This window comes from Blennius ocellaris (assembly GCF_963422515.1).
Source record: "Blennius ocellaris genome assembly, chromosome: 6".
NCBI lineage: Eukaryota > Metazoa > Chordata > Actinopteri > Blenniiformes > Blenniidae > Blennius > Blennius ocellaris.
The window spans coordinates 9306917-9328887 of record NC_137655.1 but is presented as its reverse complement, the minus strand read 5'-3'; the positions used below and the strand labels follow the sequence as shown (position 1 = coordinate 9328887).

Sequence of the window (21971 nt, the reverse complement as noted above, 5' to 3'; positions counted from 1 at the left end):
GGGCTTCACGCAACAGAAACTCAAAAGTTTTGCATTTTCACTACAAATCGTAAAACAAAACATAAACAGGGCCTAAATTTAACTATTATAGGTGGAAAAGGTTCTCGATATCAAATGTTTTGTTGAGAACAATTACTGACTGTGACGTACTGGAAATACAGGGATTATCTTTCTTACATTACAATCAACGATGAAGAGATTATCGTGCGTTCTACATCATTATTTCTTTTTTTCAACTGTCTAGCAATGTTGTTTTACAACTTGAATCCTTTGAAAATATCCCTGCTTAAGTGCCAGTGAAACATGACAAGACTGGAAATAGCACATTGTATAGCGTGTCCATCATTAACAGATCGCAGGGAGGTTGTCAGCTTGGATTCCCTGCTAATTTCTAACAGCAGTGGATATAATTGACACGGAAAGTGGCATTATTAGAAGTTTATTGTTTCGGCTGAAAGAAAATCTGACTCGCCATTCAAATCATTGTATAGGATTTTCATATATTATAGTTTGTTATTGTTAATTTATTTTTCAACCAAACATACTTTTTAGGAAGCTTTCTAAAAAAAATGTATGACACATTCATACTAATCATATGCATGGTTGTTACCAGATCAATGGCCGTCACTGTTTGTTTTAGTCTTCCTTGAACATCTAACAATGCAAACCAAATTAATAAAACCATGTTGTTATCGGAAAAAAGACAATTGCATTATTCATCCTGCTAAGAGGCAGAAGTGTGGTAATATATCCTATAGATAGTTAATAAAACAGGAAGTCGAGTGAATCATCAAATGGCTAAAAAGCAACCAGTAACTGTACTACAAAACATTTAACTCTAAAGATGAATCCTGAAACGTATCAAGTAAGAATCCACAGTGTTTTTTAAAATCAATACAATTCCAAATTGAATAGCACAACAATGATTATGAACATACATTTAGCAAAGACTTCTTCACTGCATACCTTCATTCAGTGTACTGCAGTTGTGCCTTCCTGTTAGATGAACGAGACTAAACCAAATAACGAGTTCGGTTATTAGTAGTTAATGAACACAATTCAACGAACAGCATGACATTTTCACATCTGATGTTATTATTACAACTCTTATTATCACCACCAATATTGTTGTTTGAATAAAAGTGTTGTAAGTGTTACAATATTTGAAACATTTTGTTTAAACCATTTTACCATGTAACCACAGTGGTATTAGCATTTAGTCCTCATGGAGACAATATTCATTAACATTGTGTTACATGAATAACATATTACTGTTTTTATTAACATACTGAACTCAGATTTACTAAGTTTATTACTGTCAAACAAATCTATAAAGAAACATCACAAAAACATTTTTGAATTCAGCTGCAGATGCAAGGATACTATATGTACAAGTTACACAGAAAACCAAGCCAGAATCTCCTACAGAGCTCAGTCATTGATTAAAAAAAACAAAAAAAAAAACGCTTTGAATTTGAAGCAGATACAGCTTTTAGTCATCAGCCAATCAACACTGGAGCTTCAAGGGCTCAATACATAAGAGTTGTCCTTTTCACTGAGGTTCCCTCTTCGCGATCTGCAGGTTATCAGCCTCTCTCAAGTTCACCTCAGCACTCCTGTAGAGATCGGGAGAGGCGCACTCCTTTGGCCTGAAAACATGGAGAATTTCACCAGAGGAGCAGGTTGTCACTCCAAGGATTAAAACACTCACATAGTTATCATTCATAAGGATATAAAGTGGCTGAAAAGGTAAAATAACTAGAAATCACTCAACAAGGTAAATCAGCTACAATTGTTCAAACAAAACTGTTTAAATAGCTGAAGCCACTTGATCAAGTTACAAAGAAAAGGGCTAAAAAAAAAAAAAAATTGTAAAAACTGGTTAAACTCCTAGAAAAGGTTTAATAGGTGATGATAACTGTTAAAAGTCTACTGTTCTTAAACATTTAGTTATGGAAACATCTTGTATGAAACCAACAAATTCATTTTCTGTAACCAGAAGAAAACTATACTTCCAACTTATCTTCAATTTGAAGTGTAAGCATGTTTTGCACCGCCGGGCACATTTATTTGATTAATAGTGGTAGAAATGGCTCTTTATGTGCACGATGGTTGCAGACCTCTGCCTTATCACGGCAAAATGTCGCCGGCTAATTTCAAACTGAGCAGTAAGTCGTATGTACACCGATGTGAGTCAGCACAACCACGAGAGAAGAATTCCACACACAAAATCTCACGTAAAATTTTGTTTCTAAAATCTGAAGTTAAATATGACGGTTGAAACCTGCGCTGTAGGTTCTTGTGATGAAACGGCCGGTAATCCTTCAAATGTAACATAATTCCTGCTCCCTTCCACAGCCAGCGTGTTTGACTGAGTTAATAAGCAAACAAGCCTTTGAATACACACACACACACACACACACACACATTCACAGCTGGTGGAGTCAGAGAGGGGCTGCTGGGCCTGATCGCCTGCCTCCATGATTTTCTGCCAACCGGTTTACCACCTGTAGTGCGGCCTCTGTCTGCCTGTCATACACACTCATCCATACATCTGCACGTACAGAAAGCCTTGTCTAAATAATGTCATGCTAGACAAAATTCAGTCTCCACATACACACACATACACGCTGGTTTATCATTGCGACAGGATGCCAGCCTCCTCTGCCTCTGCAAGTCTCTCCCTTGCAGCATTTAGACAGCTCGTCTGATTGATGTCATGGCAGTCGATAGTGCGCTAATTACTCCCCGTGCGTAGACGGTGGCGTATGAGAAGCAGTGTCATATCCCGTCAGTGGCTTTTTAAAAACACGTGTCACTTTCTGTTAGCCTGTAGAGAAAAATTGAAAGGGATCGAGCAACCTGACAGGCCCCAACGTACACACACACACACACGCACGCACGCACACGACCACAGTCTAACCCACTCTTTCTTTCACACAGCCCCCCTCTCCCTCTACCCCTGCCCCTCTCTGTCCCACCCCCCTAACTGACCCACCTGCCAGTGTCGGTGATCTTTTGTTGTCAAACTTAATTAGTGGAGATGTCAGCTAATTAGAGGCATACATAAGCTGGGGAGATTAGGAGGAAGATGAGGATGAGGGGGGAGGTGGCAGAGGAGATGGAGATGTGCAGATGATGAAGAGATTAAGATAGAATGGGTGGGAGGGGAGAGATGGATGATATCAAGATAAAGACAGAAAGGATGATTACCTGCGTTAACCGGGAAGTGAGAGAGTGAGAATTTAATGAATGGAGACGTGAGAGATTCAAAGTAAAAGACCAAATAGGGACGAGCCACTGCTATGAAACAGTTGCAAGAAAAGGAAAAAAAAAAATGTTTGTTGAAAGTAATCCTGTGTGTGAGTTTGAGGTTAGCAGATACAGGAAGAGACGGTGACGAGGAATTGACCTGTGTCCATTGTTGCGCCCTCGCTGATCCTCGTGTAGCACAGCTGATAACGATCCTCCGCAGCGAGACACGCGCGCGTGCACACAATCTTATCGACTGGTTTGTGTCCTATCAATGGCAAAAGAAAGGAAGGATGTTCATTCATGAGGTTAGAAAGGTAAAATTCACATTAATTATTGTGAAACTTCCTGTTTTGTTAAACTTTATTCCCATGACTCGACGTGATTAAGCCTAGTCATGCCATTTGTTTGTTAGGAAGGCTTTATGGCTCCTGCTTTGCTGTCCATCCCCTCTGAATAGGAAGTCAATGATCATTTACTTTTGCATTGAAAAGGCTGAGATGGCCATCTATAACTTTGACATTTCTGGCAGTTACCCCTTGCTGCATTGATTTGCATTTGCAGAATGCAAAAGGCCCGAAAGCAAAAGAGCCCTTTATGTACAGTATGTACCATCTCTTAAACTTGTCAGTTCATTACAACTAACGCTATTAAGCGATTTATTGATTTCAACTAATGGCAATCAAAGCTTTGTGTTTTTGCAAATGAAAAGAAAATCTCAAGATGCTGCTTGATTTTCAAAGGTCATTGATAGTGTATTTGTTGGGATTTTCTTCCTTTTTCGTCATTCTTCACTTTGACAGTGTGAGACAGATACATATTCTGTCTAAACACACACTTGTATTTGTGAAGCAAATTTGAGCTTTCTGATGGTGGCTTGTCAGCAAATAAGTCAGTTAGTTTCCAGTTACTCCCACTTTAAACCTGAAAACAAAAAATCTCAGACTCACTGCTGTCCTACATGAAATAAAACAAGCACAATATATTCTTCTTTTTTTTTCAATTTTATTTTTTTTATGAAGAACCTCGTCTCGATCCTTTTGTCTCTTCATGTAAACCGGGTTGAGTTTAACATCATGGCTCGAAGTGGGATACATCTTTATTCCGAGGACCCTTTCTTTTGTCTTCTTCTTTGCATTAGAGATTGTGCTGAAAAATAGATTTGCAATTTTGGGATGAAATGCTCATATGTCAAGGTACTGGATATAGTACACTGCCTTCCAAACAGCATTCCAATAGTTGTTTTACAACCCATGGACTGTATTGTTCATCATTGACTCTTTTTCTATGCACATATTAGCACACACTCCCACTGGTACACGCGTATCAATCAGGCTGAGCCAACAGTCTGAGAGACATATTCCCCCTGGTTCACCTTTTAAAGGAGTCCATACGTCACTTGTATGTTCAGATGTGTGTGTGTGTGTGTGTGTGTGTGTGTGTGTGTGCGTGTGCGTGTGCGTGCGCGTGCGTGCGTGTGTGTGTGGTTGCCTGTGTGACAGACTACACCTCTGTCCTTTGGCCATTTTCTGCCAGATTTATGAAACCTTTCAGCTCAGTGTCATATTTTAGAAAGCCCGAAGAACATTAGCCGAGTTTGTCATTTCTCTCTGTCTTTGTCTGAGTCTTTCCTGTTTCGTACTTGATCAATCTCCCGGCTGCCGCAGTTTGTCTTTGTGTGTATATCCCCAACCAGACTGAGAAAAATTACCAGACCTTATATATTCCAGCACCGATGCCGGTAATAGATTCACCACATCAGCCTGAGCGTTTGGTTTTTTTAAATTATTGATGACGTTGTCAAGCCCCTTCATAGTATTTACACTTATTGTCAGCATTAAAGAATGAATAAATAAAACATTTCGTGGAGAATTTACACTCTGTTCTTTCCCTGAATGGGTAATACTATTACAGGCTGGAACAAATTTTCATATTATGTTATAAAATATGAAGGCGAAATGCCCGCGCTCTTCGACCACGAGTCACATCATCCAACTGATAATAAAGGAAACAGAGAAAAAATGCACCTTTTATAGCCAGTCCTGTAAATATTTATAGATATTAATGGAAGCTATATATTCTTTGACTGTAGACACTAATATGTGTTAGGGCATCTGTGAACTTGTGATTAATGGAACTGAAGACTTAATTATTGATAACAGCATTATTAAACGCTGAGATTTAAAACATTTATAGAATTATTATTAGTGAGACAGAACAAAGATTGATTCCTCAGAACTTCTGCTTACACACGTCTGCATTTTTTTGTCATAGAAAAGACATTGCTCATATATATATATATATATATATATATATATTTTTTTTTTTTTTCTTTTTTTTAGGGGGGGTGAAATTTATTCCTGCTGAGAAGAAATGAATGCTTTTTGAAATATTTTAATGAGCTTTACTCTGATGCAGAGGCTGATATGATGCTATCAGCTGCTATCACGTGCTCTGCTACTATTGGTGTTTAATGACCACCGAGCTGTTAAAAAGTGAAGTCATGGCAGTCCGCCTCTTTTATGGCTCACTTGTTTCAGTAAAGCTAATCAATAGTTTCCTCAGTCTGTAGTCATAGAAATGTTTGTGTGTGTGTTTGTGCGTATGTGTGTGTGTGTGTGTGTGTGTGTGTGTTAGTAATGTATGTGTTTATCACATTTATTTATTCTTGAGCCAACCCTCTCCCTTTTATGTGGGGTCATAAATCACACAAAGGACCCTTTGTGTGGGTGTTTATGAGCGCATGTGCATCTGTGGACAGGAATTGAATGTTGTGTACATTTTACCACCCCGTTCTCACAGGCTGTCCGTCATTAAAATAGAGCCGAGGGGGAGGCGGTGAGCATTTTCTGACGGACATTAGCTGCAGCTGGACAGCGACATGCATGTCTGATGTATGTGTGCACCAATCACAAACAAAGATGTCCCCTCATTTGTGGGTATATTCAGTAACTGAAGACTTTAGCACATTCTTTTTTTTTCGCCGATATTTCTATTCATGTCTTTTTAAACCCTTCCCATAGAGAAAGCTGGTATGAGTGAGTGGGGAAAATAGGAACTACTGCATTGATTACATACTGTACATGTTTATTGTTTTACTTTTTTTACTTTTTAAATTTTTGGATCCTGTAGTTCCCATGAATGCAATAGATGAAGTAAAAGTAATGCAATTCAATTCCACAGAACTATCAAAGCAAGGTGTATAACTGTAATGGAAAGACATTTATTTGAATTATACAGCTATTTGATTCAGTCATTATATGCAATTGCCATTCAATTACACTTTGCTCGAAACGAGATCGCTGTTACTGCTGATGCATCTCACCTTTTGCTTTCACACAATCACTCACATACACTCTATGTAGTGGATTTACACTGTGCAATGCTGGTTGTTGGCAGAAATTGTTCTTCGTAAGCACAATCTCTCTAAAATGTATGTGAAACTTCAGGCAAGCGGCTGCACAGAATTGAACTGCAGTCAACTCCATAAAGTTATCTGCAATCTTATTATCTTATGCAGTGTTAGCCCTTTTCCATTTAAAGTGTTTTTACAAACATGCAAACCACCGTGAGTAAATATTACTCAGAACACTCCCCAAAATGAAATAAATGCCAGTGTCTGTAGCGTGTGCAGAAGTGGTGGTGAATGTTAAAGAAAAAATATGTGTCCAAACCTGGTATTCCCTTTGCAGCATACTTCCGGTATGCATTGCGCTGTCATTTAGGTTTTCCTTCTCCACCATGATCATGTTGAATCTCTCGATGAACAAACATATGTGGGCATCATTTTCTTACCCTTTTTTCCCCTCCTTCTTAATCTGTTTTTGTCGACTGTGTGAGATGACTCACAGAATAGTCAGTGTGAGAGAGGAAACACCAGCATTGCCTAAATAAAGAGAAGACCATGTTGAAGACCCATCTGGATGAATAGATGGGTTCACCATTCTTTCTGATTGAGACATCAGCTCGTTCTCTACATGAACAATGGAAAAAAAATGTGATGTGATTAATGTGTCAGGTTATAAGCACCATATGATCCATGTGCACACGATCCCACATCCAGCTTTGATCTCCAGTATTGAAGATGGATTGTTTTCTCCACTCCTCAAGCTTCTCCGGTTTCTTTTTCAACTGAAATGCTGAAGAAGAAAAAAATGTTCCTTGTGTGACCGGGAACACATGATAATATGTTTAAGTAGTGCTTTGCCGCCACATTTTTGTGAAAACTCAGACCCCGTTTTTACACAACAAGATTTCAAGTGAAAGCGGACCTCAGGGTATTAAGTCTCATGTGAGGAGAATACACAGCGGACATGAGGACAAGTTCTGACAGCAGGAAGGAACCTGATGCCCCGTTTGCATGGACCCTGATCGGCTCATGAAGTGGCTTAGAGCACCTCCTCCGCCTCTGCCACTTGAATCTGACAGAAGCGATTACATGTGGCAAGGTTCATGTAACTACAGGTGATGTCAAGTGAAAAAGTGATTTCCATATATTTCTGATGAAAACACCTCAAATCCGACGGCGTGTTGCTGATATCTGATGCTGTTGACGCAACTCAAAGCTGCAGCTACACTTCTGTTAGATATAGAATTAGGAAATGCCCTCATTTGCAGAGTCATCTGAGTTTGACGGTTTTACATTAGGAAAAAAAAAAAAGCAAGAAAAGAGAGACTACATTTTGAAGATACTCCAATGATATTCTCATCCATCCCTCCCCCCTGTTTTACGTCATGGAAAGTGTAAAGCTTTAAGATTTGCTGTCTTGTGTGTCTTTATGCTAGGCAATTCTCCCCCATTTAAAAAGACTTAATTTCACAATGACTCCAGCTAAGACATTGGAGACAATTTTCAGTGTTCAAAAAACAACATGTACATCCTTAAATCTTGTAAATGTCAGTTTTACTCCGAGAGTGCTTTAAAGATGTTTCCATTTTTGTTTCTTTTTTTTATAAATCGCCTGACTTTGCATCAATATGTTTTCCCCCTTGCACCAACTTGCAACCTGCAAAAACTAATAGTGCATGTGGGTGTGCGTGCATATGATCAAACTGTGCTTATTTCCATTCTGTGTGGGTGAGTGTATGTGTGTGCTTGTGCATGACTCACAAGGGTACCCAGAGTTCAGTGTTGATATGCTGCATATTTCTTGTGTTGACAGAGAGAAAGAATATTCATAAGATGATTGATGTTTTTGTTTTCCTGCTTTTTGCTGAAGAAAAAGATAGAAAAATGGATATAGATGGAGGAAGCCAGAATGATTTAGAGACTGGTCTGGATGCCTGTGTTTCTCAATGCAGATGTGTACGCGCCGCCCGTGCACACAGGTGCATCTGTCCAGTCTTTATCTGAGCAGTCAAACTTCAGTCGACTGACGTCGGGAAAATTACAGTTTGAAGAAACAGATGGCTCGTGCTGGCTGGTTTATCATCAGGACAGCTGTCTGGTGGAGATGTCTCAAAGTGTTTTGCATTACATGCTAACACCGGCGGTATGCAGTTGTGAGTTGGACATTGATCAGAACATATCAAACCAAAACTGGTAACCGTCTCAATGCTTTGAGTGACTGCTGAAAGGGACGGTTCTGAAAATCCATGCGCAGTGCAGAAAGCTGTATGAATCTATGTGCAAGAAGGAAATAGCATGCTTGATTTAGATATGGCTTATGTGCTTTTTAAACCAGTGATAAGAACTCCGACAAACTTTCCATCGAGTTCTTTCGCTCGACATCTGACTTGTTTGCTGTGTCATTTCAACTGTATGAAAATGCATCAGTCACCTTCACTCTTGATATAAATATAACACAACCCCCTCTTCACAAGGTTCATATTTGGAAATGAGGTTTTGCCGAATAAAACTTGGTTCCATAAAAACACTTAAAATGAAGATAATATAAACAATCGTCTCATATGTTTCCTCGTTACCTGTGCATCGGAGGCTGCATGCAGGCTCATAAGGAACACCCCGTCTTGCCAGTGATCGGTACGGTCGTGTTTAAGATCATCAATGAGACGAGGGAGGGGAGATGTTATTGGAGTTAGTTTTAAAACGGTAAGAATCTGCGCCTGAGCATCATCTTTAGAAGGAGAAAGAAGCCAGAGGGAGACGGTCAACAAGGCGTCTTCATGCAGTCAGAATTTCACATTAAAGCACCCATCTGCTATTGCTCATAGTTTTGGTTTGCTCATAGTTTTGGTTGTTGCTGATGGGAGAGATCTAAAACCTTCTTTCTCCTTATTTTTGCTGATATGTGCATGGGGCAGGATGGATAGGATCCAGCTGCTGAGAAGAGAGTACCAGCAAGCAAGGAGAGAGGGGATGGTGCCACCGTATGAAGAACTGGACTTGCGACGCAGAGGCCCTGAAAACGACCCACACAGGGTAAGAAGTGCACACGCTCACATGTAGTAAATTCCTGCGTGTTTTTTGAGTTTCTTCTTCTGTATCAAGGTGATGATTGCTTTTATTGCGTCAATGAAGGGATCAAGGCTCCCGATCTGTCAGTCTTCGACGCCAATGGCTCCTGTAGACATTGATAGGGCTGATTTGAGCCACTTGTCAGTGGGGATGATGCACACAGGAGCTAAGTGGAGCTTTTACTCGCATGTCATCCTGCAGGTGCTCTTTTTCAAATCACAGAATCGTAATCACATTCAATTCTACGCTCAGATTGGCTGAGTCATTGAGGAAGGAGCTGAGAAACACATCTGCGATGCCATAAACAATGTTAAAATCTGCCAACATGAAAACACCGCCCACATCGAAACCAGGCGTCACCCTTCAGTGACTCTGTTTGTTTCTGTTGCTAATATGCTAAATGCAAGAACATGAGCATTTGATCAACCACACACAACCAATCTGCTCCTTCATTTTTTGGTATTTTGCAATTTTTTCATATTAGTCATTGTGTTGATAGCGAGTTTCTTTTTTCACATAAAAATAAAAGGAGAGGGGGGGGGTTCTGTAATAATTTGTCCACCAGATGAAAATCTCTCTCAAAGCATTCTGAGGCTCCACAGGGGAGTCCCACACCACTCTTTGAAAATCTTAACCGTGCAAATATTGTGGCTCAAAATCACACATCAAATACATAATCTGAATTCATGTTCCTAAAATGGTGATCGTAACCTGTAAGGCCATCTTAAACCTAAATTAAAACCTAATTTATTCGGTACGCCATAATGAAGTGAAAGAAAACATCTATTGAAACACCTCCAACCACTGTGACGACCATGATCAAAACATGGAGCGCAAAGGAAAAACATTTGATCCAAACCTGCTTTTAACCATGTAGCTAAAACCAATCTACTGCAACAAATGGACACAGCTATTGCAGTACATTACAGTTAAACGACTGTACCATGAATTCTTCTATTGGGCTCAGTGAGACATTCAAATACCTCATGTGTGCATATCCAGATGTTGTCTTGTATCATCATCATATTCTTGAAGAGAAAATGATGGTAAATAAAAGCATTACAGTGATGGCATTCACAGGAGGGGGTGTGTGGGCATTATATGTGCATGTGTGACCCCACACTGTGTGTGAAGCAGTTATAATATGTGTTGGGTTTGTCACATGAAAAGAAATGGTGCTATTAACCACAGAGCTACATTTGAATGATACAGAAATCGGCAATGATATAAAGCAGGTTGGAAAACTGAAAGAACATCTGTCTACTTCAAGCTATCAAGTAAAGTTCACCCCTATATTTATTACCTGCACTCAGACAGGGAATTACAGTCTTTGGTGTGCAGATACTATTCACGTTGATACCAGTAGATGGTGGGTTCAGTCCCATTTAGCAGTGACAGGAAGTAATCCTGAACTCTTCAGTGACGTATTCTAAATATAACAGTGTTATTAAATGCTGAGATGAGAGCTTCATTAAAAATCTGGCAAGTGGTGCACATCTGCATGTTTTGGTGTATGTGATACATTTTGCATTACTGTCATATATTTTGTGTGGAAGAACATGTGTTTTTACATGCAGGAGTCCATTCCTTAGGAATTTGAGAAACATGGTTGTCCATATATTCACATTTGTAATGAATTCAACTGTAATTCAAATGTATTAAAATCTGTTTTCTCACAATCGTAACAAATATTTTTGACTACTTTTAAGGCAAAAAATGATGATTTATTGTGCACACAAGCATATATTTCAGAACTAAGTAAAAAAAAAAAAAGAAGTTGTGGTTCACAAGTTTATTATAAATCTATATTGGTGTTAAGTGAGTTCTTTGTAATGGAATAGTGAAAGTAGCACTGATTGATTCAGAGTTTAATGGCCTTGGTCATTGCATCCACTCAGCGGACTGATCCGAACTTCTACCTGGCCCTCTTTAATTCAGATCTTAAAAGTCATTTGGTTTGGGAACAGCCCGGTGCAATCGTCTTTCCTCTGCGATCGATAACCTCACATTACACTGTTCTCTGCCCCCAAATAAGAAAACTTTGTTGTTGTTTACAAAGCAGGGAGCAATTAGCATGCTTCAGAGGTGGAAATGAAGTTTAGCGTTTGCGTGTTGAGCAGAAATCAAAAGAAAAGGAGGACTGAGTAGCAGTTTCTACAGCGCCTAACAAGCCTCTCTCATTAAGGATGATGCATTTATTAATTAAAGCCAAAGTGATTATTTACCTGACTGACTTTCTGCTGCGAGTGTGGAGGGAGAAGTAATGGCTATGGAGGTGAGCTGATGGCAAGCTAATTCAATTTAACTTTTATTGGTTTGTTTGTTTGTTTCTCCTCGAAACGTCTTTTACTTTTATGTATAGGATTTGCAGAATGACTATCAAAAGTAATAGCAGTGGAAGCCTAAGTATAGAGTAAAAAAAAAAAAAAAACACAAAAAGAGAGAGATGATCGGAGAAAGAGAGTTTTGTGTGCAATGTAGCAACAGTGTACTGGATGTGTGTTTTTCCTTTTCCCTATGGCTCCATTACCATTTCATTGATTCATGGTTATGGGTTTGCTGTCTCCGCTAGCAAAATTATGTTTGCCTAAAAACAATTATCAAGCAACAAAAGCCACACCGCAACTTTGTTTCCAAGCAAGTGTGTTGTGTGCTGGTGGGTGGGTGTGTTAGTGTGTGTGTGTGTGTGTGTGTGTGTGTGTGTGTGTGTGTGTGTGTGTGTGTGTGTGTATTTTGGAAGACAACAACAGACTTTCTCCCTTAGGAGAGAGGAACTAAATCAACAGGGCGCTGTGTTGTTGTCACACACGCACACATTGTACACACAGTCCTACGAGGGAGGGTACGACTACACGGAAGCCATTTGTTATGGTGGGCGGTGTGACACAGGCTTTATTATAGCATTTAATTATAACGAATAGCTTTCAACAAGCTTTTCTTCCACTTATGGCCCTAAATATGTGTTTGCATTTACAGTTAGTCATTTAATTACTGATGCCATTTTGTGGTGTTTAGCAAGAAGAAATCCAACGAAATCCAACTTCCGGAATATGTATGAGGAAGGGCTGTTGCTCGCAGAGTCATGTTTTTACCTGTTATTCGTAGATTTACGATGCAATAGAACGGCCCACCTGAAGCTTTGGAGTGCACTCACAGTTTGACTAGATCTGCACTGCAGTTTGAAAGCAGTTGGAGACTAAATGCTTTCCTCTAAGCTATTTTCACTGTCACTTTTTAGGAGGAGGCACTCCTTTTTTTTTCTTTCTCTTCCAATAAAGATTTTTTTTAATCATGAGTGTTGCAACTAGGACGCTGAACCCGACACTAAACAGCCTCCTGCTGTTTAGTGTTAGTCTGCCCCGAGGCAAAAGTTGCCAATAAAGCTGGAGAAGCAATGAAATATGAGGGTTTTTTCCAATTCTTGGGACATATCCAACCTTAAAATGTGATCGGTGGGTAAACTGGCCGTCTCTCAGACGGGATGTTGCTGGTTCGCTTTCCCATCTCTCCCTGTCCACATGTTCTCGATGAAATCTGCTTTCTTTTATGTTTTCTTAGAATTTCACATAAATACATTTGTTATATTGCACACTTAAAAACACTGCATATTACACATCGTCGTCCAGAGTCGAGGCTTTTACGAATTTTGTGCATGTGGTCACTATTGAAGTCATTATGTTGAAGGGAATTCATTGATCAGGATGATCTCTCGGGTTTATTAGGGAGTTTGGGAACGCATATGTCTTACATAGTGTTTCTTTGAATTAAGATAAACTCCAGTGTTGCTTAGCAGCTTTGTGGTTTGGTGTTTAGACACACATCCATACAGTTTTCAGCTTCTTCATTGGACTGTGCTTGGATGAAATCTCAAGATGTGTAAGTGTAGACAAACTCCATCTTGACCTTGGATGTACAGAATGAGAGGCGAAGATCTTTTTTTTTTTCCAAAACTCACCTGCCCCAGCTTTCAATTTCGTCTCAATTTCCGTTTTTCTTTTTTTCTCAAACCGCTTACATAATAATTCATGCTCTCTGAAGCTTGACAGTCTGGATTTCTTCTATTTCCTAACCCCCCCCCCCCCCCCCCCCGCTTCCGCTCCCACCCCTTTCTGAAACTGCCTGTCAAATTCTGCTGCCGCTGGACTCATTCGGCGCTCTGATGATGACTCTATCCTCTTCGTCACAGTTGCTCGGCCAAGTGGTTCACTTGCATTTGCCTCTTTAATGCCATGTTTGTTGTGCCGCCTTGACAAGCTCCCCAATGGTAAAAGCTTTACAGGGAAATGATACTCTATTTGTGGTGCATGTGAGTTTGGTCACGAGCAACTGGAGGATTTTAGCTTACGGAGTTTGAATTTGGTATGAACGTCCGATTTCAAATCTGTGCTTTCACTTTTTTGAAAGCAGCAGAAAATAAGGAGATTGGTTGGTCTTTGATTAATGTAAATATTAAAAAACAAACAAACATGTGCAATGATTGTTGAGGAATGACATTAAATAAGTCATATGTGTGAAACTCGACACACATTGTTGCTTTGTTGTGCTGATTTCATAGCCTATGTATCTAGAAATATTGAAATCTATGTCATTAGCAGACATCAATCTCACAATAGGAATTCTTCTTTTACTTAATGATAAAAGGACATGATTTGCATTTGGTTAAAAGATAAAGCCCATATGTGCTGTCCTCGGTCTGCCAGCTTGGTATTTGAAGAACGCATGTCTGTAGGAAAAGTTTCTACACGAACAAATTATTTAATTTGAAAGTTGATTGTATTTAATCTTGTTTCCCATCTGTTTTCTGAAGCTACCATTGCAGTTCAGCCTCAGAAGCCTACATAGAAACAGCTACAGATGGGAGCAGGAAGTGAGAGACTCAGTTTATGTTCCCAGTCTGTTAAAGAGCTAATAACTATCTAAAATACTGTCATTGATAAGTGTATGTTTCCTTTACATTTTCATTCTTTTGCAGGTTTTCAAACATTTAAAACTCACATTTTAGTGGCATTACAAGTAGTTAAACCTTCTACTGTTGACACTGTGTGTTATTGAGACAGCTGTTTTTTTTTTATTTTCTTTACATCAAATAAAGCCTTAATTTATGAACAGAGCAACTCCAACTGGATGGTTATCACATCTGAATTCGCTCATTTGATTTACTCTTCACATAAACACATATGAAGTGCTTGTTGATGACATGAATTAAGTATCGTCCTTCAGTCACACTTAAGTCGGTATCAAATGTACAGTTTTACAAACTGAGATAGTAAAATAAATTGTCCAGGAAGAACATGTGACCTCCACCCAGGACGGCCCCCAAGCCTGGATTTGAATAGAGCTAGAGGCAAGATTGCTTAACGGATGGCACTTTACAATCACACTACAATCACACCATATTTTGATTTATCTCAACTAAAACCCTAACAAATATGAATAAGTCCTTAACTCTCTAACATTATGCATTCATGCGGTCTTCCACTGGAATGATCCTCGATACCTTCATCTTTTATTAGCGGCACCTCACAGCCATATTTCATTTTAAGGATGTTAATTTTTCTCTGCTTTCCTGTAAAAATAATCCTATGCTGGCAGCACTTAAGAAAAAAGAAGTCGCGGGTTCGAGGTAAACACACATGGAGTACATTTAGTTCGGTTGTTATTGGCAGTGAGGAAGAGAAATGTCAGAATGCTTTTGGTCGTACAGAAACGCTGGCAGAGCTGCTCATCTGTTCAGCCTCCAAATGTTGCCCATGCTCCGTTATAAGAGGATCACGTATCATATCCTGTTGATCAAGACTGAGTCCCAGTCCCGTCAGAACTATGTCCGGTCTTACCATTTATGTGTGTGTGAGTGTTTCTTTTTGCTGAGGTGTGGGTATATGTGTGTTTCTGGGATTGTTTGTCTTTGTCTTTCTGTTCAAGGTTACGGTCTTCAGAACAGGGTCCAATATTTTCTCTAACCTTCCAGAGACATTCACACCATTGTGTGATTCACAATAGCTTTGGGGAAAATCCCAGCACACTTTTCCCGTAAACTTTTTTACCCCCCCCCCCCCCCCTTTAAATCTGCTACTTACACTTTTTATTTCTCACTTTGATATCTTTTGGCTGACACATGTTACGATAACCATATTGTATAAAGATATATATTTTATTGTTTGCTTAGCTCCACGGTTTCTTTCTTAACAATTCTTACATGTTGTATTCTTATTTCCAATACAGAAATATGATTTCCTCAACTTGAAGTATTCTTTTTTTTTTACACCTTCTTATTTTAAAAATCTTTTAACGTATTTAGAAATGTTGGGACAATTGCACCAAGTCTTGGCCAGAGTTGAGACAGAGACCCTTTTCACAGTGATGATAACAAAATTTGGTGCCACGCTCTGTGTGGATGTGGGTACATTAGTCACGAGTATCACCCACTGAGACCCATGACTAACAATGACCATAGTTTTTCCATCCTGCAAAATGGAACAGCAGCAGTGAACTGGGTCGTTCTTTCTTTTTATTTGCGTTCAAGGGAAAAAGTAAGGAAACTTGATTTGCTGTACTTGGTACACTTTTCTCACTATCTTCAGATTAATCCTGTTTGTATATAGTTACAGGAAATCAAACAAATTTTGTAATGCATCCATTGTGTTGTTGCAGTGGTACTTTTTCGCTGAGGGGAGCTACTGTAAACATGGTAGTTGCATTATGCAAAATCTTTACAATATTAATGTATGCTTGCATCTAGATTATATACATGCACTGTGTTGTGGAAAAGCACACATTAAAGCAGAACGTTTGTTTTTTACCTCCAAATTGTGTCCTCCAATTTCTGAAAAGAAAATGACTATAGTCTGGAAATATATTTGGAATATAATCAATAATTTTGGAAATACTAATACGTTTACTCATTGTCTTTTAATCACATTTAGAAACTTGGGAACTCATTCTGAATGTTAAAATCGGCTCAAAAAGATCATAAACTAGGACCATTACAGAAATATAAAGCTCAGAAGATTTACGTGTAGTTGCTATATTTGACTTCAAAAATGTAAACTTTTATAGTTTATATTGTAATGATGTGTGTGTTAGTACCTACAGCAAATCACCCCCCTTCATGTGTTGTTGGACAAGACTGATAAACATGTTTTTGTTTTGTTTTTTTTATGAAAGTTTCCAATCATTTCCTTCATCTTCTGGTGCTGTGGTAAAATCCTAATAGTAATCACAAAAATAAATGTTTTACTTTGATCCAGACCAATGAACAGCACCAGAAGTCTGACCACAACCTATAAGTGTCTCCACATGTTTTCATTAAAACAGGGTTCATGGATTTAAACCTACTTATTTTGTAAGTGTCTTTCTAAATTTTAAAAACCCATGTTCTGGAGTGCAAAACAAGCTTCCATTAGAATTACGTCTAATGACGCCACTCATGCTTGTACATATAGATTTGCCTTTACAGGAGAATACAGGTCTCATAAATGCCACAATGTGGAGTTTTTCTTCACAGTCCTTTTGTATTTGTCCCTTTTCTCTCTCACACAAACATTCACATACTTCTGTCCTTTATGACCTCTAAACTGTTTCTGTGATTTCAGCCAGTATAGAATAGAAGCAGTCATGCTACCTTGGGTATTTTATAGGTAGATGAGGGAGGGATTGAACCCCAAAGAGCGGCAGCAAACCTTGTAGCTGAGTGTGGCTCTTTGTTGCAACAGGCAGGGTTAAGAGACTTGTTTGTGTGGCATGGAAAATAAAAAGCTTGGAGCTTCCTCTCCATCTATTCTCTCTCTCTCTCTCTCTCTCTCTCTCTCTCTCTCTCTCTCTCTCTCTCTCTCTCTCTCTCGCTCACTATCTATCAATTTTCTCTTAATATATGTTCAGTTTGGTTCATGGTCCTCCAGCATTTTTCTCTCTCTCTGTTTCCCATTTTCCCCCCACTTCAATATCTATTAAATATGACATTGGGGAGTATAATGCAGTTGTTGGATGCTCAGGATGATCAGTAGCTCTGGTTTATTTATACATGTTCCCTGCTCAGAGTGCTCGGATGGAGAGCTGCTTGAAAAGACATGTGTAAATACAATGTGTGCTCAGAAGAAGTGCAGCAAGAAAAAGACAGTTTCAGACACAAGGAGGGAGGAATAAGAGTTACGTTCCTCTCGTATACTGACTGTACCAAATAAGGCTATATTTCTTCAGGCTCCATTATTAGTGCCAGCCCTGTGCGAGCATAAATCCCCTGGAATATACAGTACTACTTCAAGACTTGCACCGCTGGCATTGGACACACACACTCGGAACGTCACACTTGGAGAGGCTTTTCTAATCACACTGTTTTGACAAGGATGCATTTCAAATGTGTGTTTCTTTTCCCCTTTTTTTAAACTTCTTTGCATAAGAATATTCCTGCAAGCACAGGCCTGTATAGGAAATAATGTGATTTCAACCAAAGTGCACGCTCAGACATACAGAGAGACAGACTAACACATGCAAGCAGTCTCAGCCAGGCTCCAGGCAAACACGATACGTGAACACACCACGATCCAACGCTGCCAAATGCTTACAATAAACCACAGGTGGTTTCCTCATGGAAAAATAAACATACTGTTTTAAAATCGTCTCACTGATCATGTTTTCTCTCTTTTTTTTTCTTTCCTGTTTTCGCACTGTTTGAACGCAGCCTCGCTGTAGTGACGTTACTGTACATTTTCCGATTGCTCAGTGGCATAAGAGAGACTTTCCCTTTGCGCTGTGTTTTGTGCAGACACAGCTCTCTCCTTACTTTGCTGTCTGATTCACCCACAAATTGAATCGCATTATAAATTTGACCCATTTGCACAAATTGGATAAAGTTCAGTGCTTGGCAACCAGTGTTAATTTATCATCTGAGTCACATCAGCGGTACTCCACAAACAGCAGTGTATGACTTGCACCTTTGTTGGCTTCAGTGAGACCAAAAATGCCAGGGCAAAGACGAAACTGCTAATAAAGCATATATAGTCGTCAGACAGGACTAAGACGAGCTGCTTCACAAAGCCGCGGCTCCCTGAGAAATAAGCGGGCACTCACCAATGCAAACATATGATGGAGGCAGTCACGCATCTGCAGGCAAATACATACTTTGCAGGCAGACAGTGGTGTTTCCTGTGTGATCATGGGATGGCTGCTGCTCACTCTGGCCTTATAAGGACAGGCGGAGCATTGGAACAGTACAAATATGCTGAATCTAATGGAACAGAAAGGAAACTGGGCTCACACTGATGATCCAGAACAACTGTTGGGCTGAAAGAAGCGAGAGAGAAGGCAACAAGAGAAGGGGGAAGGCCCACATAAAACAATTAGAGAGCACATTGTTCACATTTTATGTTTTCTTTTTTTGTTGAGTTTGTTATTCTCAATGTGTCATATTGGATGCAAACAACCAATTTTCTGACTATTTTCCAAACACTCCTCAACATGTTTCTGAGTCATCTGGATTGTGGGGACAAAAAGCTAACCCCCCCAAAAAAATAATCCCATTTTATTTTAAGATGAAGACATGTTTTAAAGTCGGGCCTAATATCAGGGTTGGGTTAGGGTTCGCATTTGGCAATTAGTAATGACAGTCGAGGCCAGTGCAAGTCTGCGTTAAACAAATGTAAGTCAAGTTAAGTAGGAAAAACGCAGTATTGCTGATTGATGAATGTACATATGCCCAACAGCAGCAGCAGCAGGTCAGGAGGGTGCAAGTGAGACAAGATGGGACCAGCGCCAGATCAGTGCACCCAGACACATTGCCGCGACCACCGGATGTAATACACACACACACACACACACACACACACACACACACACACACACACAATATACATCCTCTAGCTGTCTTAGTCAATAATAGAGATGCTCTCATGTTCAGACATTTATTGTTTCTCTGTCTCTCCTGCACAGTCGCTCTCTGTCTCTCTTTGGTCCCTATGGACCACGGTCCTCCTGAGCTAAGCACACACACACACGCACACACACGCACACACACACACACACACGTCATGAATGAGGTAATCTTCAAGATTTGGTGGTGATGACGGGGCTGCAGCAATTAACGACTTATTGTCATAGATTTGGAGCTATTAACGTTTGTAATTCACACTGACTGTGTGTGTGTGTGTGTGTGTGTGTGTGTGCAAAACGTAAAACCAAAGAATCCACTACACCAAATCATTGAACCCAGAAGGTTGTTTTTTTTTTTTTTTTTTTTTTTTTTACTGTAAAGATATAGAGATATATAAGATAAATATATTAAGAGTAAGCCGACAAAGTTTATAGTGATGCCAATCGGTTGACCCACATAAGTGGTCAGGGAAGTGAAAAGGAGAAGTGAAAGAACTCTGAAAAGGACTTATGATAGAATCTCTAAGGTTCATAAGCATAAAAATGATAAATCTGTGGTTGCAGCATTTTTACAAGAATTTGTCTCTTTTGTCAAGGTCAGAACAAAAAGAAGGGACCAATCAAAGTAACCACAAATCACAGGGGAAGTCAAGTTCAAGGGTTCATGTTCGGCAAGAATTTCATGAATTTCCTAGAAATTAATGAGGGTCATTGTTGTTTCTTCTGAAGTGGCTGGACCTTAAGAGCATGTGTGATTTTTGAACCTTTAACTGGAGCCCTGAAATAGTGCCACAGCAGAACACCAAGCCAAACAGAACCATTCTGAAGTCGGACTGGTCCAAGCCAAGTCATACTGCTCCATTTAGTTTGGCTGGAAAACAGTTGACGCAAGCCTCATGATGATAGAACACACACACACACACACACACACACACACACACACACACACACACACACACACACACACACACACACACACACACACACACACACACACACACACACACACACACACACACACAAAATACCCACAATACAAAATTGTTCATTTGTCAAAAAGTCAATGAAAGTTTCACAGAACCTCTTGCAACATATTGTTTTGCTTGAGAATAAAACATTAACAATTCATTTTACATTAACTGATTATCTGGTAACAATGGTGATGTAGGATCTCTGTTGGCTGGTTCGAGTTAGAGTTATGAATGGCTGTCTTGTTTCTTATTTTTTCATCTCCAGTAAGCTCCCACCAAGGAACTTTTTCAACTGTTTTTGAGGCCCTCATTACTTTTGAACAAACCATGTTGAATGAAAACGTGCTGCTTCAGACAGTGTGAGAATCTGCAGTGATTTTATTTGGAAGGAAAGCGGGTTTGGAGAGAGTGAGCTGTGCAACTCATTAAAGAGACATTAGACAGGAGGGAAAACAGAGAAAACAAAGCTGGAGTCAAAGTTGACGAAATGAGAGGGAAATGTTGAAGTTCAAAACTGGATGGGGCAGAAATAGTGAGGCGATGAGGTAGATAAAACTCGAGAGAAAATATAGACATGGAATGGAAAGCATAAACGAGGCAGATGGATGGAGCGGGAGAGAAAGTGACTGAGAGGGGAGAGTTACGCATTGGGTCATTATGGAGGAATGTTAATATGATTAGTGAATGACTGACCTCCCTGTCTGGGACTGGTGCCTGGCTGGTCGGATGACTGCTGAACGTCTGCTACACACACACACACACACACACACACACACACACACACACACACACACACACACACACACACACACACACACACACACACACACACAATGATCAACAAGGACGAAAACATGCTTCACACACATATGCTTGAAGAGCCACAGTGCATGCAAGAATGAGCACATGCCCCTCACGTTAAGTACTGTAGTCATGTCTGAATGCACATTATCTTTCTCGAACACAGACTCCCTCGCAAGCATGTGTGATGTGTGACTTCTTTCTGCTAGCCGGACAGAATGAGTCAACATGTCATGACCGATTATCTGCTTTAAACATGCATGAATCCCTGCAGTCTGGCCTCAGAAAGTTTGGGTCAAAGACCAGAACCTTTCATCAATCTGTGATTGTTGGGTCCCAACATGATGAACTCAGTAATTTGTTTGTGCCTGAGTTCCAGAGTGAAAGAGGAAAAAAAAGTAATGTAGGTCATGGACTCACATTAAAATCTATCATTTGTCTGCTTTTTGGAACTTCCCCTTGCTACCAATTCTAACAATGGGGGAAATGCAGTGTATTGTAGCTCCTGCTGTATTTCAACACTTTTCCTTTCTTTCAGAAGTAAGCCTGATCAGCAGCTCATTACGAGGCTTACTCAGAGTAATGGATCTCATTTGAGGGATAAAGCATCATGTAATACGAGTATATGTTATGAGTACTTAGACCTTCCTGGTTCTGGCCACAGT

At 39.7% G+C, this 21971-nt stretch overlaps 1 protein-coding gene across 4 annotated transcripts in view; it reads left to right on the top strand.

Moving 5' to 3' along the window:
* Window positions 1-21971, top strand: part of pard3bb (par-3 family cell polarity regulator beta b) — a 218989-nt gene that overhangs the window by 151966 nt on the left and 45052 nt on the right. For all 4 annotated transcript variants that reach the window (XM_080497881.1, XM_080497880.1, XM_080497882.1 and 1 more), the window contains one exon: window positions 9517-9634. In XM_080497881.1, coding sequence (XP_080354007.1) covers window positions 9517-9634 — 118 coding nt within the window. The remainder of the gene's footprint in view (window positions 1-9516; window positions 9635-21971) is intronic.